This window comes from Nestor notabilis, unplaced genomic scaffold (genome assembly GCF_000696875.1).
Source record: "Nestor notabilis isolate BGI_N333 unplaced genomic scaffold, ASM69687v1 scaffold7111, whole genome shotgun sequence".
NCBI classification, from domain to species: domain Eukaryota; kingdom Metazoa; phylum Chordata; class Aves; order Psittaciformes; family Psittacidae; genus Nestor; species Nestor notabilis.
Window position 1 is genome coordinate 22,505 of NW_009913265.1, and position 24,537 is coordinate 47,041.

Sequence of the window (24,537 nt, forward strand, 5' to 3'; positions counted from 1 at the left end):
GTGAGGAAGTGGTCTCTCTGTTCTAAGTCATGCTTAAATTTCAAACGTTTACTTCTATAATTTGAAGGATTGTTAGGGTATGAAGTATTATGAGGACAAATTTTATTACATGGAATTCTTAGGTGATCATGAGTAAGCCATTTGGCCTATTGTGTCTCTCACATCCTTATATATATTTTCTTGCTTCAGTAGGAGATAGATAGAATTTATGTAAGTATTGTGAAGTGCTCAGAGGTGAACTAAATAGTGTTTTTAAAGTATTTAGATAAACGACATCTTAATCTACTATTTTAAATATGTGAAAGTACTAATACTTTAAATATGTTTTTAGTTCAGACCATTTTGGGTAGCTTTAATTCCCAGCTACTTCATTCTGTTGAGCTTGAAACAAAATCATATGTCAGTACATTATTATTATTATTATTAATGTTCAAAGACAGATTTATATAGATAGATTACATATATGTCACTTCTTTCCTTTGCAGTTTCTATTAATTTAAATTTATTTTATAATTATGATAAATTAATTTTTTTATAATCTTATTAAATTTAAATTAATTTTATTAATTTAACAAGTTCTGTGTTTTTTGACAGCTACCAGTTGTTGAGTGGATATAAGCCTGCTCCCATGGATCTGAGTTTTATCAAGCTGACTCCCTCTCAAGAAGCTATGGTAGATAAATTAGCAGAGAATGCACACAATGTGTGGGCAAGGGACCGTATAAGGCAAGGCTGGACGTATGGTATCCAGCAGGTAAGTGCTAACTTCACTCACTTGAAAAAACACTTCTCTCTTGAGATATTTCACAGTTAAATGGGAATAATGGAGATACAAAGGCAAGAAGCAGCAGCTAATGGAGTCTGTCAGTCAAAGAAAGGAAAAATACATAATTAAAGCAATCCTGCTAAATCTTTCAGCAGTCTGAGACACTTCTACAAGCAGTATTAAAAAATTGGTGCTATATTCTTGTATGCTGTCTGGATCTCAGGGTGAGAAAATTGAATGCAGGAAGCTAATATGCTCTAGTATTTTAAGAAAGGTAAACATTGACTTTCAGTAGGGAAGTAATTTAAATGTTTGCAGTCCTGGGAATTGAATAATTTTGTTTATCCAGGAAAATCAGAATGTGAACTTCTAGTAATCACTTTGCTAATGTGCTGTATTTCTGGCAGAGGCCATATTTAACTGTGAATAGTTAAGTTAGTCTCCAAGTTCCGGTCCTACTTTAGTGGCTTTGTTTCAGTGAGTAGAAATGCCATGTGGTAGGTGTCACAATGTGTTATAAGGGAAGGGAGTAAAAATTAAGCATGGTCGATTGTTAACAGTGAAACTCAGGATCTTGGTTTTCTTAAAAATAAAACACCAATCGGTTTACAATGAGCCTAATTATATATTATTTTTCAAGACAGATACTATATCAGTTTTCCCCTAGGAGTCATATTTTGTCTTCTTTTTGTGATGATTTTTAAATTTGTTGTAGAGAAAGGTGTCTTCACTTCTATTAATAAATGTGTGGTAGCATATCACAGTGACATTTTAGGAAAATTCACCTCTTGGGAACAAAAACATGTTTTCATGGTTCTGTGCTGGGCATAAAAGGTCATTAATTTGCAAAAATGAGTAACAGCTGTTTAGTAGGTACATACTTTCCTGCCTACAAAACAGTGGCTTGGTTTTTGACAGAAATTCTAGTTACACAGTTCAGCACATTTCAAATTCTGCTTTTTTTATAAAACCAAAATTCATTCTACTTGCAAAACTTCTGTATATAAAAAAAATATGTTTTTATAGATATATTAAGTTAGGCACTTTTGCATACTGCAAAGTACATTTATGTGACAAAATATATGCCGCATAGCGTTTCAGCATTGTCCATTGTAGTATCTTATTATAAAGCTCTCACTGTGGTACTTTGTAAATTATTTAGGAAATCCATGCTCCATATTTGGGTCTAGGAAGACAATGAGACAATTCTTTTTTTTTTTTTTTTCAGACTGGAATGCATGTAATATCCCTTACTAGATTGACACTAAATATATGTCAGTACTAGTGCAACTCCCCTGCTTACAACAGGATTAAATTTTCCCCTCATGCTGCACCTTTGAGTAAGGGAAGGTAGCCCTTGGAAGTATTGTTAACATTTTTGGTAGAATATTAATCATGAGAAGTGTCAGAAGTGATGATTATCTGTTGTCAGGTAGGTCATGCAGATTAATTCATTTCAATCCCACTATTTCAATCCTTTGTTTATGGACTTAGTACACAATTCATTTCTAGAATAAGAGTCTGCATAGATGCTCAAAAGAGACAGTTCTGATATATTAAAGAATGCATGCAATGATTTACGCCATGCCTTCCATATTTTTTATTTTCCCAGAAGCCAAACACTCTCAATGCAGGTTCTTGCCAATCAGGAGATGTGAAATGAATGAAATTTGGGAAATGGTTACAGCTTTGATAGAACTCTGACATATCCCAAAATTAAATTTAGTTTTGCAACAGAATTTATTGGTTAAAGTGTAGTTAAGAAGTTTCTGGAATCAAATGCATCTCATCTAATTATATTTCTAGCTTGCGCTGGGAAAATTTAAACCCACAACTCATATGTAGTAAAGTTTCTTAGATCTTGAAGACAATTTAATGTATCCTGTATATCTGTATATCTTTTGGGGAAAAAACCCCAACCAAACCCACAAATAATTTTGTCCTATTTATTGGAGTGAATTTGCAGTTAAATTTCATGTCTTCTGAATTAGATATTAAGTAAGAAAGGCAGTTAAATGATGCTGTCAAAGATTTTTTCAGGGTTACTGTATTGGGAATGATAAGAAACAGAGGTAGTAGTAGTGGGTGGCAAAGAAAAGAAGTTTCTCCTTTACATCTCCACAATGTGCTTATACACTGTCTTTTATGTATGCTTTAATGTGCCTGCTGACATAGATGGCTCTGTTTTTTAAGAGGTGTGGTGTGAGAGTAATAAATCATTAGTTTTTATTATGGTTCCCAAAAAGCAGTGGAGTTGCCTCAGGCCACAAGTTTGGTTTAAAAAAATTAAATAAGAATATTGATTAAACAAACCTAGTATGGGATGTAACCTAAAATTAAACACTTCAACTTAATGTTGGAAGAATCATGAAGTTTGTCTTATGTTCTTGGTGCTGTGCCTGGGGAAAGACCTTGCTGTTGAATCTAAAACGGTGTGGCCTTGTGAAGAGACAGTTTTGAGATTCACTAAGAGAAAAAGAGGAGGACCCTGTGATCTACTTACTAAATAACTATTTCATCTACTAACCCTTAAAATACTGTCATGAGGGCCTTGAAAATCAGGCCTTCCCTAGACTTCCTTCTTAATATATGCCCTGCTTGCTGGGTGACAAAGCTCAACATTATAAGTGAACTCAAATTTGTGTTCATTTATTAGAATTTCTAGTCTGGTGTGAGAAAACTTGTGGAAGATACAGGTATAGTTTTAAACCCCTTAGTCTAGTAATTCTTGAACTGAGCATTACCCTTCTTCCACAAAGGTGTCTGACTGGACAATTAGAAATTAAGTATCTAAATCCATTTTGTTGGCCAAATACAAGTTACTGTATCAAGAGGTTATCACTATCACTTAGATTTGCTATGTTTTAAAATAAACTAGGTGGCACCTGGTTAGGTTTTCGGAGATACTTTTTTCAGTCAGTGGGAATAGCACTCTGATTTTGATTACCAGGTTGTCCTCTGAAAGAGACTTCAACAAATGTTTCTGCTTCAAATCTTAACTGGGCTTAGTTATGATCTGTACTGAACTGTTCTTGTTCTTTCTTACTAAAACAAATATGGCCATGCAAAGAAGGATCTGGAGAATTTAAAAGTAAACAGCTGATGTGCCTGATCACGCTAAGAAGCTGATCACAATGAGAGTTGGAAAGCCACTTAAATCACTGTTTTTCAGTCTTCGATGCTTCTGCTTTAAGATTCCAAACATTTTATTAGGCCTGATTCATCCAAATTGACTGGAGACTTTTCTGTGCTGAGTAGAGCAGTGTAGTTGAGCATGTTAGACAGTGGCGCAGTGAACAGCATCACGGTTACGCTTTCAACAGAGGACAGTTGTTAAAAATCACCAAGAGCTCAGAAATACTAATGACCTTCAGGAAAGAGATCAACAAAATCAGCAGTATATTTTACTCCTCTTATTTTTGGAAGACAAAATTACAGTAGCCTAATGTATGGTTATACAGGTAGATGATGTCCTTGAAAACTTTCCCACCAATACCATGTGTTCTAAAAGCTGCCATGCCTGGGGTGTTGATGTTGATATCCTCTTAATTCAATTATTTCTCTCTTTTCAAATAATTAAGATTATTTTCTTCCGGAGAGAAGACAGACAACTGAGTTCCAAGAGTGCTTACAGTTTGCAGATAACAACTACCAATCACTAAAAGTCAAAAGAAGAGAGCAGAATAGCAAGGCGCTCCTTTCTGGATGCGATGCAAAGATGCTTCTCATTTAGCTGACATACGTATCACAGGGCAAGCTGCTAGCTGTTATACACACTGCTATGTGCTTCTGCTTAACTTCAACAGTGGGTTTGTTTTGTGGGCTACATTTTGTCATTCCATTATATTATTGAGACATGTTACAGTACTGTAATAGAGTGACATGATGTTATGCTGTATAATACTATAAGCAGATCTTGCAGAGCTACGAAGTACTTTCCTAAGGGAAAAAAGCTTACAGATGTTTGAAAGCAGATGAACTAATCATTGGGAAATGTGTAAACATACTTCCCAACTGTTAAACAGCAATCTTGCTGTGGCTGTAGGATGGATTAGGTGGCCTCGTAGGTCTGTCCCATCATAAGTACCACATACTTTCATGATTATATCATATGAAAAATTAAAGGGATACTGTCAGTAGTTCATGTATACACCATTTCTTAACCATTACAAACTGATTATGCCTTTCAAGTTCCAGATTATTTTTCTTCTAAATCCACTACTGCTCTTTGTGCCTGATTATACACAGTATTTTTGTCCTGCTGCTGCAGAGCCAACCAGGCAGCCAGCAGAGGGAGCACAAGTTAATTAATAAATACAGTTCCCAGAACTGTGATGACACTGATCACGAACAAGTATTTTTTAGTAGTACAGACGTGCAGTAGCTTACTGCTCCATGAAAGGAGCAGAAGGGAAAAAAAAACCAACAAACCAAAACCCAAAAAACAAACCAGGTAGGAAGAATACATATTCCTGCTTAAAAGGATGTTTTAAAGAGTAAGAATAAGTGGAAAACCAAGCACACAATCAGTATGAAAATACTTGACACTGTCCCTTTAAGGGAGACTGTGGCTGCCTGCAGGTTGGTCTTCTCTGAACTGGGGAAATGGTAAATTCTCAAAGGCACAAATGGAAATAGATCCAGGCAGAAGACCAATATAACCTTCATGTAAGTCAATTAAAATAATCACATTTGTGCAATGAGGGAGGGCTTGCTTCCCTCCCCCCCACCCCCGTACAGATTTTCGTAGAATCATAGAATAGTTCGGGTTGGAAGGGACCTTGAAAAGTCATCTGGTCCAACCCCCCTTTGGCATATGTCCTATTATAATTACCTCACTTATTTGCTTGGGTATTCTTGGCAAATTTCTCATAACAAGCTGATTGAAATATAGCATAGAAGTATAAAAGGATGCATGTGTGACTAAATCCTCACAAATGAATGGAAAATATTCGGAACTCATGCAAGTTTATGCATGAACCTACAGGACTGGGTGACAACCTAAAATGTTCTTCCCACTGTGTGAAGAGCATCTTAAAAAAGGTGTTCTGCACTTCCTGTTCTAGGATTAGTCAGGACTGTGAAGCAGTTACTGAGTCTGACTTCTCTTTGGCCTAAAATGCTAGACAGTTTGGCCTTTTTAAGTAGGGATTTTTTTTTTTTTTTTTAAATATATTTTTGTAGAAAGCATATGACATCCCTATTTGATCAAGAGTTGGTCTTCTTAGACTGCCTAGTGCTGCAGTGCAAGAGAGATACTATTCTGTAGATTCACACCGAGGAGATATGGATGTACTGGAAAAATCACAAGTTGAAAGCTTGTCACTTACCTTGTCACTTAATATACCAAAACTGGTATCTTGTCCTTGTATAAACTACTTATGTTACCTCACTCTCACATTTTACATTATTTATACTGATGTGTTAGTTCCATTTATAGACAGGGAGCATTCTGCCAGGCATTCCATATGGGTGTGGTCCTTAGTGAAGGTGGTGCAAGCTCTGCGCATGTTTCGAAGGACACACGTACTTCAAAGGACAGAACTCAACTGCTAGTATGCCAGGTTAGGAACGCAGCTTCCACTTCGGGTGGATACATTTAGGGTATATTTTTAACATTGCCAAAAATATGGTTTCATGAGTACTTTATCGTGCTTTCCAGTTCTGATGACTCTGCAATCTTGAAATTATTTACTTAGTAAATAGCAATTTATAATTATATTTTTTCCTTTTTCCCTTACAAAATAATTTTTATTTTTAATGGTTTATGGTTAAACATGAGCTGCCATGATAAATACAGAAAAGTTAGACCTCTGGATAACAAGATACGAAATGTGTGGTGTTAGTAAATTATCACAGTGTATATAATATGCGGCACACTTGCGTGGTGGCTCACTGAGTGGGTTTCTGACAGCACTGCTGGCAAGCTCACCAGTAGCATTTGTTGTGGCAGTTACTCAGAAATCTTTGTGGAAGACTGCAAGACCCACAGACATGGCAGCAAGCAGAATCAAGTCACAGCTGTGGAATGAATGTTTTCTAATGGTACAAACGAAGCTAGGAGAACAACAGCATCTCTGCCTCACTGAATATGTGCTGAAACACATTTGCTTTGTGCTTGTCATTTAACAGCCTTGGTTATGAGAATAAAATAATTTCAATACCACACAGTATGTGTATCTATACAGTTCTAACAGTTAAAATCACAAAACTTATCCCATTAAATTATCATGTTTCTCCTGTACTCTTTCTAGTCTGTGGTTTTATTTTTCAGTCTTTTCCTGTCTTTGTTATGTTTATGTATGTTTCTGGTGTCTTGTTCCTTTTAATCTGGTGATCTGTGCTGTTCCTGAACTTCTCAGAGCTTTGGGAAGGCTCGGGAGTGTACAGGTTTGCAGTGTCACATTTACAGCTCTTGAAACTATACTATTCATTATCATTTCAGATGTCTTTTAGAGGTTTATATGAGGTTTTATTTTTTTGTTACTGTTTTACTTCTGAAGAGTAAAACTTTATTGCACATGCTGTATCTCTTAATAGGTTCTTCTTTCAGAGCTGCTTATAGAATTTGGCTGTGGTTTTCTATGCTGCTGTAGACAGTATGGACACTTTTCTTTTTTCATTCTTACTCTTACATAGCATCTGTCTATGCAGTTTGCAAGACCAGTTGCTAGGTCCAGTGCACTACATCAGTAATCTACACGTCACATACTAAATGAATGAATGCAGTTCTACACCTCTCAGCTCTCAGTGTGTTTCCTTTGTGAATTATTTTGCAGCAGTGTTCATTACCTGTAATCAAAATTTTAAAAGGCTTGTTGATATTTGTTGTTTTGGGTGCTTAATTATTTTTTCTGTAGGTCTTTTCTATTGCTTTCAAGAGCTTTATTCAGTTACTGCTGTTGTTGACCAATTATCACTTATTTCAAATCCATTTATACCTTACAAATAAGTATGCGTGCACCAGTTGAATTGATTCTTTGTCTATCATTTACTGTTAATAGCAAAATCTGTAGTGTACACTGTATAAGGTAATACTGACTTCATGGTCAGTGTTACATCACTCCAGTTTAACATAATTTATTAATTCTTTCTATTTATAGTCAGGGCACATTCTGCCAGGAATTCCCACTTTTCATGGTTGCAGTGCTTTCTTTTAATTAAGTAACTCCAAATTGAATTCTAAATGACTAATCCAGTGTTTGTGTTATGTTATATGAACACAAAGTTGTATAATAAGATATGTAGGCTTTTTTATCTTTTTTTTTTTTTCCCCTGTGATACGGTAGGTTCTGAATTCAAAACCAAAGAATTATATAAACGTCATGTGTGCTACCCAGCTCAAGCCATTTGAAATGGAATCTTGTTGACAAGCTCAAATTTTTCATCTATGAAGACATGTGTTTTTCTTTTGTTTTCAAATGATATGGTGAACAAGTAGTTGCCAGCCAAACTCCATATGCAGTCTTCCGATGAAGCATTAGACTGACAAACTAGGAAAATTCTGGAAAAAAAATTAAAAACAGCCTGATTTTTCCTTCTTTTAGTAGTCTACACTACAAAACAATATATTTTCCATACTGAACACGAAGAATTAAGTCTATGTGCACATTGCAAATGTACTCAATAAAAATTACCGCTCTTAGCTAATCAATTTTCTTGTTGACTTGATTGTGACTGTGCAAAGCTCAATCACTGTATAGGATCATTCTCTTGATTAGCTACACTTAAACTACAGAGTTGCAGAAGATCATTAGTACAAAAACTTAGGATGAGTATAAGAATAACAGTTCTTAATTCAGTAATAAGTAAAACATTAAAAAATTAGATAGACATACCCTACAAAAAAAAGAGCAAAATTATTAAAATAAAAATTCCTTCTCCTATTAATATTTAAAGGAATAGCCAAATGAGAAAAAGGTCACAATACTGAATAAAATTAAACCCAAGGAAAACACTGTAAAATTGGGTTTGCTTAATATTTATGATTTCTTTGTCTTTCAGGTTTTTTTCTCACTCAGATTTTGTGCTTAGGCATTTTTAAAAGTACTTATACTATATTTCATTATCATACACTGTTATCAGCTGATTGCCTGTATGTTAATGTATGTTAATGGTTGCCATGGCAATTACCAGTGCGTTAGTCTAACTGAATATCATGGACAAGAAGTTACATAATTGTTGCTTGAAACTTCTGTTTCATATTTTTAACCACAGTATTCTGTAATATCTTTTGGATATACAGTGTTTCAGAGGAAATTATTTCTCTTTTTACGTGCTTTCCATCACAAATAATTAAAGCCATGGTGTTTCATTTCTTACGTTAATGACAATATTCTTAGATCAAAAAATAATTCCTTGTAACATTTACTGCAACATCTGTTAGGTCCATTCTGTTCTGGAAGCAGGCTTTTTCCACATTTACCAAATAAAATATTGGAAAAAGGGGATGTCAGTTTCAGTGTTTTGGAATAAATATGGAAAGTAGTCCTTTCAAATGGTCCTTGTGTTGGCCCTGTCACTGCCCTTCTCACTAACTATAACTAGAGTTGACATGGTGTAGTAATTTTTGTCCCAGCAATGCATTATCTTTATTTTTATGTTAGTCATTTTAGCATATAGGTAATGCTTGTCCTGTAATATTTCTTTTTGTAGAATGATCATTGGTGGGACCAGATTTCATCAAGCCCTAATTAATAACTGCACTTTAATATTTACTCACCATGATAAGGCAAAAGGCAGGTAGCCTTTAATCTAAGCATTTAAAGGACAACAAAATATGCCTGCAAGTATTTGTCAGAATAGACATGCCATTTCTTTCCTTCTGGTAAAGGTAGAATGAAAACCACATACATTCTTAAAAGTATAACTCTAATGCTATAAAAGAAATAAGATATTGTCACTGTAGGCACTGCTTTCTAAAGTAATAGGCACTATTTTTGCCCTTCTTAATAAGTCTGACCAATAATCAAAGCCTCTCAATATCTTTGGTATATGTACCCAAGAGAACAAAGACCAAGTATTTCATTATATGTCCAGACTTTAATTTTTATTTTTGTTTTTTAATAAGATGTCAGGAAGAACATAGAGAGTTCTTTGTATGGTTTCTCTCACTGCCAACAAATGCTGACAAGATGTGAGAATAAAATGCAGACAAAAACCCCAATTCTGTTAGTCAATAAAATTATGTTAGGTGTTTAAATAATCTAGTCAAACAGTGCTTTCAAATAATTTCATTTTGCGCTACAGTAGAACCTAATCAATGTTGTGTTAATAAACCGAAAATACACAGATCAAACCGTATCAACATGTAAATTTCAGCTGGAAAAGAGGTTACATTAATTTACCTATTACAAAAATTCTGCACATTAAGTGCACATTCTTACCATTACCCTTTATTTTGGAAAAATGTATTTCAAATATTTGACATAGTAAAGCACGGGTTTATTATCTTTTTCATTATTTTTCACATATTAATATTTTTACTAGCAGCGTTTATTAATTTGGTTTTATCTTATTTATTAGGGGTTTTATATATACTGTTTAGTGCTATACTTAAAAACCATATATATTTGCAGTACAGAAGTCTCTGTAGTCTCTAGTTATGTACTTGTTACTTCTTACAGTAGCTGCTTTATAAACACTGTAGAAAATACAATCTGTTAGACTTTTCAGTCAAACTCTTTGCATTTATCCCTGTTCTTGTTGTTTGTATTATTCTCCTGTTAAGTAAATTTGATGGCAAATCGAAGCAGCTATAAGCCACAGAGTTTCGTTTATTTGTGTATTACTTTCCGTTGTTATGACTTTCTAGACTATTGCAGTATCTTTGAATCCTTGCTGTATTTTCAGTTCCATGATTTCTGTTGGTATAAATAGCTACTGCTACTGTAGCACAATTTTGTTTTTAAGACAAAGCATAATTTCTGAAATTGAATTGATTTTTCATACTTACACAGGATGTGAAAAATCGACGAAATCCTCGCCTTGTACCTTACGCTCTTTTAGATGATCGAACAAAGAAGTCAAACAAAGACAGTCTTCGAGAAGCAGTCCGCACCCTTCTAGGCTATGGTTACAACCTGGAAGCTCCTGATCAAGATCATGGTGATTAATTTTGCTCTTCTTTTTCTCTCTCCTTCTCTCCCTTTCACATAAGATTAATTAATGTTAAAAGCTTAAGCAGTTTAAATCAGGATTGTGAATACTACAAGACACAGCCCTGAAACACAGTAAATCAGGAAAACGTTTATCATCTTGCTTAATGTATGATCTTATGCCAGGGAATAAAATACATGGTTGCATTCTATACATGTATATTGTATCGATATATTGATTAATGAATGATTATTTTTCTTGCTTTATATAGTGATAGTATTGTTAAATTTTGGACCTATTTAAACCATAGACCTTCAGTAAAGCATTTCTTCAGATCTGACTCATACCCAACATGTACAGAGGGTACCTGGCATTTTCAATTCTTTTCTGAAGCACGTACCTACTCTGATCCGTAGCTTTTTGAGAGGCTGCTAGTAAATTACACTTTGAATCTAAGTTATCACTGATACTATGAATGTTTAAAAAGGCTGGATTGCTAAATGGGCAAAACAATGTTTTCTAGTGGACTAGGTTGTGTTGGTGGCAAAATGCCATGTCTTACTGTTAAATCTGCCTATGCCTAGTCTGGAGAGTTTAAAGCTGACACATAATCTCTTAATTTCTTCCCTCCCATTGTGGGAAGGAGATGCTGTGCAGAGTAAGTGAGCATCTCTTCTGCTTGGTTCTGGGAAGGTGGGTTTGCTGGTATAAGAAGGTTTTGCCTCTTATGAAGATAATGGGGCTGTCTAGTGGTGTTGGGTGAGAGGGAGACAAAGCACACTCATTGCCTACAATCTCTTCCAAATCCCACTGAATAGTATTAATCCTGTTTCCTCATTTACAGCTCTGAGAAACATATGCCCCCCTGCCTTTCCTTTGGAATAAACTGCTGGAAAAATTTGATCTTTTCCTTACAATGCAGAGATCCTTGAGCTAGTTCTGAGCATAGAGTTACTAATGAAATGTAAAGAACACAATTTCAATCCTTGCATTTGAAAGGTGTCATCAATCCTGTTGAAAAATTCCCAGACGAAAGGACTTGCAGAACATAGTCCCACAAACTGGCTTTTCTTAAAGACTGGAATTGCATTCAGCAAAAGGTTTTTATACTCACTTTAAGGGTTTAGATTTCACAATTTATGACCCTCTCAAGTTTTTCAGATGCATAAAACATGTCTGTCAAGGTTTACCCCCAGCCGGCAATAACTGCCATGCAGCTACTCACTCTCCCTTGTCTTAGAAGAGAACATAAAAAGGCAAAACTGATAGGTTGAGATAAGAACAGTATAATACTTGAACTAAAGTTCAATGATTTAATACTAACAGTAAAAATAACAATAATTTTAATGAAAGGGAGAGAAAGAGGAATAAAACTAGAAACAAATGATGGACAATACAATTGCCTGCCTGCTGACTGACGCCCATCCCATCCCATTGTAGTGATTGTCCCCTTCCAGGTAACACCCACCCCCCCCCCCCCCCCACCCACACATCTGCGACCACGATGGTGTTTCTATACTGAGCATGATGTGCTGTGGTATGGACCATCCCTTTGGCTAGTTTAGGTCAGCTGTCCTGGCTCTACTCCCTCCCAGCTGCTCATGCCCCTCCTCACTGGCAGAGCATGAGAGACTGAAAAGTCCTTTACTAGGGTAAGCACTACTTGGCAACAACTAAAAACACCGGGGTTTTATCAGCATTATTCTCAGACTAAAGCCAAATCACAGCACTGTACCAGCTACTAGGTAGAAAAAAACTATAGAAGAAACGAAGAAAAGGAAGAAAAGTATATCCCTCTGAAACCAGGACAGTGTCAGGGGTCGTCTTTCAGCAGCCAAAATCTGTACTCTTATTAAAGGATTTAGAGCCCTCTAGTGGTGTTCTGCATCTGCATTCATTAATTTAATTTTAAACATTGATTTACAAAGCTCTAAAGCATCATTTTTATGCTTTATTAGTATTACTACTTACTGGCTTCCCACAGCAGCTTTACTTCTGGGGTTTCTTAGAATGTAGAAAGCATTAGGTTACTTAGAATCTAAAAAGACAACAAATTCTCGGTTTCCATGCTTTTTGGTAGTTTGTCTATATAGGTGAGGTATTAACGATCTTCAGAAGTGTTTTTAAGGCAATAATCATGTAGACCATCAAAAATAAAAATTTACTAGTAAAGAATTATATGGCAGAGAGTTCAGAGCTGTTTACAGGAAACTTAACGAGCCTGACCTAACTCAAGTCAAACATTTGGTGGCATGAAAAGTGAGAGTAAATTCTGAGGGATGTGACCTTATAGGCTATTCAAGATAATACTGGTAATGTGGACCCTCCCCCATGCCCCGCTAGATGAATTAGTGTAGTGTCATTTCTGAAAGGTACCCAAGTGTGCTGATTCCCCAGAATTAGCAAGGGTGCTTTCCCCATAAGGCTGTTCTGCAGGCACATTCTTCTTTTCATGCCTGTGCTCAAAGAGATTCCTTTGTTTTCACTGCCTTCATTTTGTCAGTTGTGTTTTTTTTCTTCACTTTTTAAAATTTTTTAAACCTTACAGCGATGAGACTGGATGTGTGCAGTGGGATAATGGAAAAATTCAGGATCTTCCGCACAGAAAAGACTTATTCCGTGAAGGCTGGGAAGTGGTACTTTGAGTTTGAGGCAGTTACTGCAGGAGACATGAGAGTTGGCTGGACCAGGCCAGGTTGTCTGCCAGATCAGGAACTAGGCTCAGATGAAGAAGCTTTTGTTTTCGATGGCTTTAAGGTTTGTATATGTTTGTCTATAATAATGTCAGTGATTGCAAAACTTTTAGTTTTGCATCTTATTTCATGTGTCAGTCTCTCAACATAATTGCTTTCTTTCTTTTGTGTTTTATAAATTTTTTTCTCTCTTTGAGGGTCTAGGTGGAATAAGGAGGATAAATTTCACCTGAAAATTAATTAGCAGGGTTTGGCATTTCTATTTTTTTCACAGCTTCACAGTGTTTGTGCAGTATATGTAAAGCACTGAAAATCTAAGTGGCTTACACAAATTCAATGTACTGACAGAGATGTAATTAACTATGAATCATTTCTTTAAATTTTTGCTTTGTTGTTCTCTCCATAAGAAGTGCCATTAGGGGAAGACATGGTTACAATTGTTAGCAGTAACAATTCGAGGCAAACTTCGTTATGTGATTTTTATAGGCATGTAGAAGTTATGAAGAGCATACCTTCATTTTCATAGAAATCCTTACAGTTTAGTGTAAATGAAGTATGATAGAAACAGTAATTTTTTTCTCCAGTTTAACTCTGCATGAGACAATGACAGATTGAAATGTAGTAGTGAAAATATATAGGAAAGCAAACTATGTGTTATTAATTTTAATCAGAATAGATTAAATGTCTCATTAAGCCCTTTTATTTCACTATGAAAGCAAGTGCAACTGCTATCCAAACCATAGTTGGTTTTAAGGCTACTGATGACTCAGGTCAAAATGTTTCTTGTATCTGATGCTGGAATTAGTTTTGTTTATTACTCTTCAAATATGTAATAGAAATCAAAAGTATTTCTGGCTATTCCTCATCAGATCAAGCTTTCAAGATGTTTTTTATTCATGCCGTTGGATTCTTTCCCAGTCTTGTATTACATGAGAAGATGCATTAAAATGAGAACTGAAAATTTGTTTTTGTAAAATATCTGATTTGCTTGAGTGAACTTTTCAAGTCCTGTGTCTTTACTAGAATAGCTATGTAGTATTTCGTCTTCTGAATCATAGGCTTTGAACTTTTTGTCTAAATCCAGAAAGCTATTTTGTTGTCTTTGATTTTAATCAATTCTCTCCTTGATTCTTCTTGATTGAAGAAAAGTTTTTGATCTTTGGGATACACAGATAGGCTCATCTGTTTTCTAGGATTCTCAGGATGGATACAGAGGCTAAAAATCTACTTGTGATGGAATACATGTATAGGGAACCTATTTGTTATTAACGCTGCTTCGTGTTATGCATGTTACAATAGTTCTTAGTAGATGTTTATTTATTTGAATTCCAATCCAAGACCCCATCCAAAGCCTTTGTAGTCTTTGACTTTTGAAGGTCAGCCATAGGAATCATTAATCATGCCCTCAGCTGTTCTGGAGTATGTCAGAAACTAAGAGTGCTTATTCCATCCACAGAAAATTCTGTTCATTCCAAAATCTGGTATGACAGGAAGTTTCATTTATTTTGTACACAACATTTTTAGAATTACACTTAAGGAAACATAGTCTATTTGTAAGCAGTGAATTTATAGGCTACTAGATTAAATAAAAGCAATTGCTTAAAAAAAGTTTGTGAAGCAGCTATTTAACGTTGTAATTGATAGCATATTATTTTCAGTACAAGTCTTTCATGGAGCTTCTGCAGAAAAATAAGCTATTCTCTTGTTACTAAAATGTTGAAATAGCAATTTTACCTGTCAGCTCACTGAGCAGCGTTTTACAATACCGGTGTGAGGGGTGTTTGCTGGAAGTTAATTGTTGGATTTCCATTTTCAAAGTCAACTTGGCGTACTCACAGACATTGTTTTGGAATGATCTCCTGTGAAAGTGTTAATTTAAGTGCCATCTTAATTGAGGGGGCTAATTTTTAGTTGTACCAGTAGGGGAGAGAGGAACACACACATCATCAATATTACTCTGAAATTCTTCTAAATCCTTTTCAGGCACAGCGGTGGCATCAAGGTAATGAGCATTTTGGCCGCTCATGGTTGGCAGGAGATGTTGTTGGGTGTATGGTTGACATGAATGAGCACACTATGATGTTCACCTTAAATGGTGAAATCCTGCTTGATGACTCGGGGTCAGAACTTGCATTCAAGGACTTTGAGGTTGGTGATGGTAAGTACTGTAATACAGCGTGTTGGCCATTTTTTGCTATCTTCCCTTTAACGTGGTGTGCTTCTTGTTTTGTGTTTTGTTGGGGTTTTTTTTTTTTTTTTTTTTTTTTTTTTTCCTCCTTGGTTTGGTTTTTGTTGTGGTTTTTTTTTTTTTGTTGTTGTTTTTTTTTTTTTTGTCTTCCCCTTTCCTCTCTCTAGGGAGCTACCCCTCATCCTTTTCTCTTCTTGGTTAGTATTAAGCCTTTGGAAAGGAGGTATGCTGGGTGTGAGGATGAGGCAAGGTCTTTTTCTGTGGTGAACTCGGAAGTCATCTTTTCTCATCAGACCTTTTCACTATTGTGCAGGGATGTGCCTGGGGTTGCGAATTCATGACCTTGAACATTGCATCTGTACTGCAGCAGGTCACTATTTGATATATCAGAATCATAGAATGAATCATAGACTGGTTTGGGTTTATGGGACCTTTGGATATTATCTGGTCCAACCCCTGCTGCCAAGGGCAAGGACATCAAATTTTATCTAGATCAAGTACTGAAGCAGTACCAAATTTCTGTCAAATTAGGGAGAACATATGGTAGAACATAAACCTTGAGCCAGCTTTAAGGTTATGTTTTAGCTCTGGGAGCAGAAATGACACCTGATCCAGGATAAATCCAGCTGGTGAAAATTTAGCCTCTTAAAGTTTTTACTTGTTTTTAAACCAGCAGGTTGAGTTTTGTACCTATTGTTGTACTGTTCTTGGTGCAGAGTCTATAAGCAGGTTTTAGTTTACCATGAAGCCATAGCTTATGAGATTGCAAAAGGTGGCAAAGATCGAGGTTGTGTCAGGTGCCAGATTGATTCTATATCACAAAAGTATTTTTGTTTATAAATTTAATTACATACTTGTGTGTGAATAAAAGGGTAAGCAATTACATTAATGTAGACAGCTGTCTAAAATTTCTGCTCTGTGGTAATGTAAAAAAAATATTTTAAGCTTTAATCTTTCCCTTTCATTTATCATAGGTACATATATCCTGTCATATTTATTATACATCTGTTAAATAATACATCTGTGTCTGAGAGAGAGGGTTCAATTTTTTTGAACAGTAAAAGCTGCAAGTGATACTTGTGAGTTACTGATCTTTATCCCCAGGGGAAATATGAATCCTATATCCATTAATTAGGCAGTTCCCTGCTTGAATTTTAACCACTTTATTTTTATGTGGATTTCAGAGTATTTTACTTCCAGGAGTGCTTTGGGAGAATAATATTTTTTTTTAATTATTTTTTTTTTTCTTTTTCTGCTGTATACCAAATTAGGAATTCTTCCCTGTGAGGGTGGTGAGGCACTGGAACAGGCTGCCCAGAGGTGTTGTGGCTGCTCCATTCTCAGAAGTATTCAAGGTCAGGTTGGACACAGGGGCTTGGAGAAACCTGCTCTAGTGGAAGGTGTCCCTGCCCGCGGCAGAGGGGTTAGAACAAGATGATCTTTAAGGTTTCTTCCAACCCAAACCATTCTGTGATTCTATGATTTTATTTAATTTAAAATCTAATTTTAAATTTTCATTTTAAATGAAATTAAAATGGAATTTGCCTGGAATCATGCCCATTGCTTTACTGCCTTCAGATTTCCTTAGATACTGTGATAACATGATGAGGTGACTTGGCTTTACCGTAGGTGGTATAGACGTAAGATCATCCTGGTGCCTTTAAATTATGATTGTTTTTCATTTATCAGACAGTATTGAGGAATGAGGGATTCTGAGAGAAACTGGAATTCCATGAAATTCTGAGAGTAGCCTGTTTGACCACTATTTTAATTTCAAAGTTCATGAAATCACAATGTAATTTTTGTGGTACTTGTTTCTAGCTGCAGGTTAAGAATTAAGCAGATCTCTGTTGAGTCTAAAACTGCTAAATTAGTTCCTGGTTTGACATGGATCCCCAAGGCCTTGGTATCCATGTCAAAGATTTAATGTCAGCATGAAGCCTCAGATTTTTTACAATATCCTTATAATTCACATTAAGATACTTTTGTCTTTGAAAAGAGCTTGCCTTTGGAATAAAATACCTTATTTTGTTTTCAAAGGAATGTGCTGATTTATCTCAGATTTAGTAACTCCCAATCAATACTTGTAAATACTACAGGTATCTCATATACCATTCATGGCAGGGGGACATCTATATGTATGTGTGTGTATATACAAACACATGTATGTAACACCCAAATTAAACATGACTTTTCTAGAGCTGTCACTCTTTTATAGTTTGGTTTTGTTAATGGCTTTTAAGAGCATTGAGATCTTTCTGCAGGTCACTTCTCTGTGAATTGTGTGCATGCCATGTAGTGCTGCAGAAAGAGACCTTTTGCTTTAGAAAAAAAAGATAGAGTTTCTGATTAGAGCCCAGTGTCTAGCTTTGAAGGACAGTCTGACTATAAATCAGTCCAGGAGTTTTCATTTACTTAGGAACAGTGTAAAGGGAATGTGGCACTCTGCAAGCTTTAAGGCTCATGTACTGTGTCTTAGGTTGTACTAACAACAAAAGAAGCTCTTTGGGATTATAGCAGACTAATTTGTGAGATACCATCTCAGTAGATTGTCAACCATAATTACATATTATTATACATCTGTGCAAGAGAAATTTCACACTGTAAATACAAACAAGTACACTTGTCTGTGATGTCTGTGAGCATGAACTGTTTGTAGTGAGTGACAAATTGCATCAGGAGGTTCATCTTATGTTCTTGGAAGTAGGGAATATTATAAAAAGTGTTGCTGTCCTATGCTTTTGCCACATGTGACAGACAATGTTAGAGAGTTACTTTTCTGATGGCAGTGATAAAGTCTTTCTACTTGGTTTTCTGTGTCATACAATAAAATGAAAGTTTTGCTACATAGGCCAGGTGTGCATGTGGAGACTAAGAGTCAGGTCATGGGTAAATCATAGAATCGTAGAATCAACTAGGTTGGAAAAGACCTTTAAGATCATAAAGCCCAACTGTTCCCCCAGGACTGCCAGGTCCACCCCTAAACCATGTCATCTTTTTATGCAGGCTCCAGCGTGCAAGGGCCAGGCAGGATCTCTGACATACCACATCTAAAATGGCTGGATACTCATTTAAAGAATGGTGATAAAAGTTAGTTTTTATTCTGTAGTAGGATGTGTAACTGCCTTACCAGCACACTACCTATAAGATGAGAAGCCGTACTTTTACCAGGAATGGAAATCCCCTGAAAGACCTTTATGACAACTATACCATTAGGAAATCAGTGCAGAATTTCACCAGAGACAAAAATAGTGCTTCCATGGTAAGGACTGGCACTGGTGTTTATATTTCATTCATATAGAGCAACAGTTACTGTATAATTACAAATACTTGCAGGTGTTAGCTACAGGTACAGTGCCATTCTGACATCAATTAAATTTGTATTAGTGAGAGAGATTGTGATCTTGATTCCATATTGGCTACAGTTGCAGGATTGATGGAGAATACTAGACTGAGTAAGGGCATCAGTGGAAGTTTTATCTGCGTAGGAATGTTTTTCTGGGTTTCTTTGTTTTCTTTCAGGCAATCTTGCAAACACCAATTTACATTTTATTTGTGTGCGTGTGTGAAATATTTGCTTCATGTCTAAGGATGAATCTGTGAGATCTTTTTTCCTGAGCCCAAAGGGAAAAGGCATAGGTAGGAGAATTAGCAGTTCCTGTGCATTCTATTTAGGAAGGGCAAATATTAGTAATACTTTAAATATTTTACATATTTTAAATATTCCTGTTTGATTTAGATTTTTGTCATGTATATATCTTAATCTTCATTAATAGAGTTGATCATCTTTTCTTGGATTTTGGACTGCATCTGATTATCTAATCAGCTCTTTCTATAATGTATGCTTACCAAATTCTGCTGATAACGTCAGCTGCTATTGCTTTTTTTGTTTTGTAAAACAATTATTTTGCACTTGATTTGAGGGCTGTAATAAAGAGGAACTGGCTATGTGTTAATTTCCAAGGTGCTGGAGATAGAGCTTGCTATTTCCTTACATGAAATACTTGACCTGTGCAGAAACACAAAACAACTGCTCATATACATAAATATAAAAATATATAAATAAATATAGACATATGTGTAGATACAGCATGTTCACAACTGATCAGTTTACATCTCCTTGTCTTTGAATGCTTTTTGTTTTTAAGCTTTCATTCCTCTGTGGTTTTTATGAAAATATAACAGTATTTGTATCAAAAGTCTAGTTAGGTCACTATTTTATTTTCAACAGCAGTGGATATCAAATGCCTGTAGATACATGTCAGAACAAGATAAGCCGACTGTAATGCAGTCACCCAGCCTCCAGTGGGTTCTGGTTCAGGAGCTTTCTGAGACAAACGTGACATGTTTGTGTTGAATAGCCCTGATGTTTTTGAGGTTGGTTTGTATTTGTGGCTGGTTTGCTCGTTTGTTTGTTTATTTGGTTGGGTTTTGTTTGTCTTTTTATTCTTTCCCTTCCCATATGAAGGTCTAAACACTTTCTGAATCCATATGAGCTTTTAGCATCCATGATGCTATGTGACAATTAGTTTCACAGCATTACTTTGTGGTGTATAAGGAAGTTCCTCCCTTTGTTTTGAAGCTTGCTACCAAACGGTTTCTTTGATCATAATTCTTTTATGAAAGGCACTGAAAATTATTTACTGATTGTCTTCTCTGTGCAACTCATAATGGAGGTATCATACCCCCTTAATAATTTTTAATTGAGTCTGAATTATTCTGATTTCTCTAATTGTTGCTGATAAGAGAGCAGTTTATTCCTGTTGGCCATTTTGCAGATCTGTTATATCCTTTTGGAGATGTGGAAAGCAGAAGTCTTCATAAGATTCTAAAATTGAGTGCTATACATTAAATGGTGAGGTCATTCAGACAGGGAAAGCACTTGCTTTAGGCTGCATATGCCTATGTGGCTTATAGAAAATCTTACTTCATTTTTTGGTTGATATTGTGAGGATTAATGCAGTTTCTGTGAAAATCTGCTCTCAAACAACTTAGGAGGCAGACATTCTTGTCCATAGAATGCTGTTACTGTTTTTTAGTCATGAGCTGAGATTTGTAATGTTATTGAAAATAGAATTTAATTCTTGGCTTTGCTTAAAAACTTTTTCAGTATCCTACAGTTTCCTTTAATTCAACAGGAAGCCTAGGAAAGCCTAGTCTAGTAGGCCAGCAGCATGTATCTATGTATACAAATATAACTTTCCTAGTTACGTGTTGTATAATACAATTTTGTCCCATTTGTTGCTGGAAAATATTCTTTATTATTGTCTTTCACTGGATTTGTGCTAGCAAAATGGTAGCATTTTATTTTAGACGTAAGTCATGTCTAAAATCATCTATGTTATCTGAGAAGTTGATGCCCTGTGATTTAAGAGCCTTGCTGTGAAGATAAAAATCTGGACTTGAACTTACGACTAATCATGTACGTTCTTAAGTTTATCGTGCCTAATACATATATACATGATAAACAATCTTGTGTATCTGTAATAAAATCTTCAGAAGGCAATACTGAAGGCTGATCTTTTATCTGGTGAGCAATCAATCCTGTAGATGGTGCTCTGGAGTTTGTCTTTATCTCTAAATGGCTCTAAAGCCATTTTTCATTTGTGCAGCCTAAAGAAAAGTGAGGAACTCTAGTTGTATTTTGTCTTTACACTCTTCAATACCTGGTACATTCACATGAACTAGAAAAATTAAATAGAGCTTTATGATTCTTGTTGATACACCCCCCCCCCCCCCCCATGTTGTTAATAGCTAGGTCAAACAAATCTACAAAGCAGTTGGTAGCTGTGGTAATTCAAAATCAGGATAATAATAATAAGAAGAAATAATAGGTTTTCTAAGGTTTCTAAGACTGTGGTGCTGAATCTGAATTAAAAAACAAACCCCAGTTTTTAAAGAAGTATAAAGGGGTCACAAGTGAGTTCCCATGCTAATGAAGTGGTGAGAGCAGATGCATACAAATGTGAAGCTGATCCCATGACAGGGGGGTTGGAACTAGATGATCGTAAGGTCCTTTCCAACCCAAACCATTCTATGATTCGAAAGTAAACCAAAATGAAACACCAAACCAAACCGAAACAAAAACCCAGCCGAAAACAAAACTACTTTTAAGTTTCATGAAGCTACAGTATCATGTTGTCATTTCTCATTATCCAGAACCACTGAGTGTTACAATTCTTTAAAATTAATTAAATTTAATTAAAAAAAGTCTACAGCACGTACTTGGTGCGAATTTGTAATTTTTTTCACTACTATAGCTGCATTGGCAAGCATTATATTATTTTTAAAGTAATTCTTGAGGTTCTCTCAAAATACCGTGACTGATGGAATTCTAGGAGGATGTTGTGAGTCAAGCCCAGCCGGTAACTCAGAACCACACAGCCACTCGCTCACTCCACCTTCTTCCTCCCCCCACTCCCAGAGGGATGGGGAGGAGAATTGGAGGAATGTAAATCCCATGGACTGAGATAACAGCACTCCAGTAACTAAGGTATAATACAAACCACTACTGCTACCAATAATAATTGTAAGGGAAATAACAAGGGGAGAGGACACAACCGCTCACCACCCACCGACCGATACCCAGCCCAACCCGAGCAGCGATCTGGGCCTTCCGGGTAACTCCCCCCAGTTTCTATACTGGGCATGACGTGCTGTGGTATGGAATAGCCCTTTGGCCAGTTTGGGTCAGGTGTCCTGCCTCTGCTTCCTCCTGGCTTCCCCTCCTCCCTGGCAGAGCACGAGACTGAGAAAGTCCTTGGTCAGAGTAAACATTACTGAGCAACAACTAAAAACATCAGTGTTATCAGCGTTGTTCCCAGACTGAAAGTCAAAACCACAGCACTGCACCAGCTACTAAGAAGGAGAAAAAATGACTGCTGTAGCTGAACCCAGGACAGAGGAATATCTAAAGTATGAAGACTTGAAATAAAATTTGCCACACTACCAGTTTAGCAGAGAGATTAACCAAAATCTGATTGTTGGAATCTGTGGTGTACTCTTAGATTTCTGTGAAGTAAACAGGGTGTTTCATGAAAAGTTCTATGGCTATTTGAGGATTTTTTTTCAGAATGATATTTGAGGTACGGTGCTTGGTGATATGCAAGAGGTGATGTGCTATTAAAGACTGCTTGCATTTATGCTGTTTGTGAGTTTTGTTTGTTTTTTGTTTGTTTGTTTGTTCTGGTTTGGCCCCCCCCCCCCCAAAAAAAAAAAAGTAGTTTTAAATTGAGTTATAGAAGAGAACAGTTCTCTGATGTTCATGACCACAACCCACTTTCTTTCATCTTATTTTAAGGATTTCTACCTGTATGCAGTCTGGGCCCATCTCAAGTGGGAAGAATGAACTTTGGAAAAGATGTCAGCACTCTAAAATATTTCACTATCTGTGGCTTACAGGAAGGGTATGAACCCTTTGCTGTTAATACAAACAGAGACATCACCATTTGGCTGAGTAAAAGGCTCCCTCAGTTTCTACCAGTGCCACAAAATCATGAACATATTGAGGTTTGTGATCCTATTAAAATGTTTCTAGGCACTTCTTCCATGAATATGTTTGAATTATATTTCTACTTTTGCAGTTCTAGACAAAATTTTTAATGAGATATACTGGCCCAGTTCTGGATGAACCTTGCACCTGTTACCGATTTCTTACATTGATGGAGTTGATAGTATTTCTTTTACCATGAAATCTGTTGTGTCTGAACATGAGATTCTCAGAGACAAATTCTACAAGATGTCCTCATTAAGAGATCCTTGTTCAGTGAGATCAATGTTTGTAAACAGCTTCTGGAAATGAGGCATTTCTGCATAAGAGATACCATGTGTTCCGGAGTGATTTTTCCATAACTAATTGGTTTGGATATTAATAAATATTTGTTAGCCAATCATGTCAACATTTATGTCCCAATCAGTTGTGCATCTTGAAGGAACTGAATTCATCATTCAGTCTACCATGAAATCCTCCTGAAATTGAAAGAGCTCTTTTTCAGCTGATGTGTATTACACTTGTAGTATTTAAGAGGTAATTTGTGTTCTTGCATATGTACATGTATGATTTATATTGGTTGGTTTGTATTGTTCTAGGCAGGCCTGGATTTATGTTGCTGAGAGTTATGATGTGAGTGTTTTTTTTATTTAACAACAGAAATATACAGTCCTTATAGTAATAATGTAGTATTATTTTCACTTAAAATGGCAGCACATGATAGCAATACATTTGATTGTTGAAGCATATTTTTTCAAGTTTTGTCAGTCATTGATGCTTATTGTAGAAATAGAAGTTGAATATTTAAAAAGGGGGAAGAAAAAGCATCAGCTTCAAAACAACTACATCTTTACGTTTGGTAGGTAACGAGAATTGATGGCACCATAGACAGCTGCCCCTGCCTGAAGGTCACACAGAAGTCCTTTGGTTCACAGAACAGTAAAACAGACGTCATGTTTTTTCGATTAAGCATGCCCATTGAATGTGCTGAAGTGTTCTCCAGATCAGCTGCAGGAGGGTTACCAGGCACTGGTCTTTTTGGCCCGAAGAATGACTTGGAGGATTACGATGCTGATTCTGATTTTGAGGTTCTAATGAAAACTGCTCATGGTCATCTAGCTCCTGATCGGACAGAAAGAGAAAAAGATGCCACAAAGCCAGAGTTAAACAACCATAAAGATTATGTTCAGGAAAAGCCTTCACGTCTTAAACAAAGGTTAGTAGTACATTTGGCTTGCTATTTTGTGTTGTGTTCCCTCCCAGCCCACCTTTTTTTCTTTTTTTTTTTTCCTTTTCTTCCCCC

The 24,537-nt window shown here is 36.0% G+C and overlaps 1 protein-coding gene across 1 annotated transcript in view; it reads left to right on the forward strand.

Annotated features, from left to right (window-relative positions):
* The window catches only part of LOC104412396 (ryanodine receptor 2-like), a gene marked incomplete at its 3' end in the record, with an annotated part of 47,931 nt that overhangs the window by 20,485 nt on the left and 2,909 nt on the right, over positions 1 to 24,537 (forward strand). The window contains exons 10-15 of the mRNA XM_010023117.1: positions 595 to 754; positions 10,726 to 10,873; positions 13,413 to 13,621; positions 15,541 to 15,715; positions 23,046 to 23,254; positions 24,098 to 24,450. Of these exons, the coding sequence (XP_010021419.1) occupies positions 595 to 754; positions 10,726 to 10,873; positions 13,413 to 13,621; positions 15,541 to 15,715; positions 23,046 to 23,254; positions 24,098 to 24,450 (1,254 nt within the window). The remainder of the gene's footprint in view (positions 1 to 594; positions 755 to 10,725; positions 10,874 to 13,412; positions 13,622 to 15,540; positions 15,716 to 23,045; positions 23,255 to 24,097; positions 24,451 to 24,537) is intronic.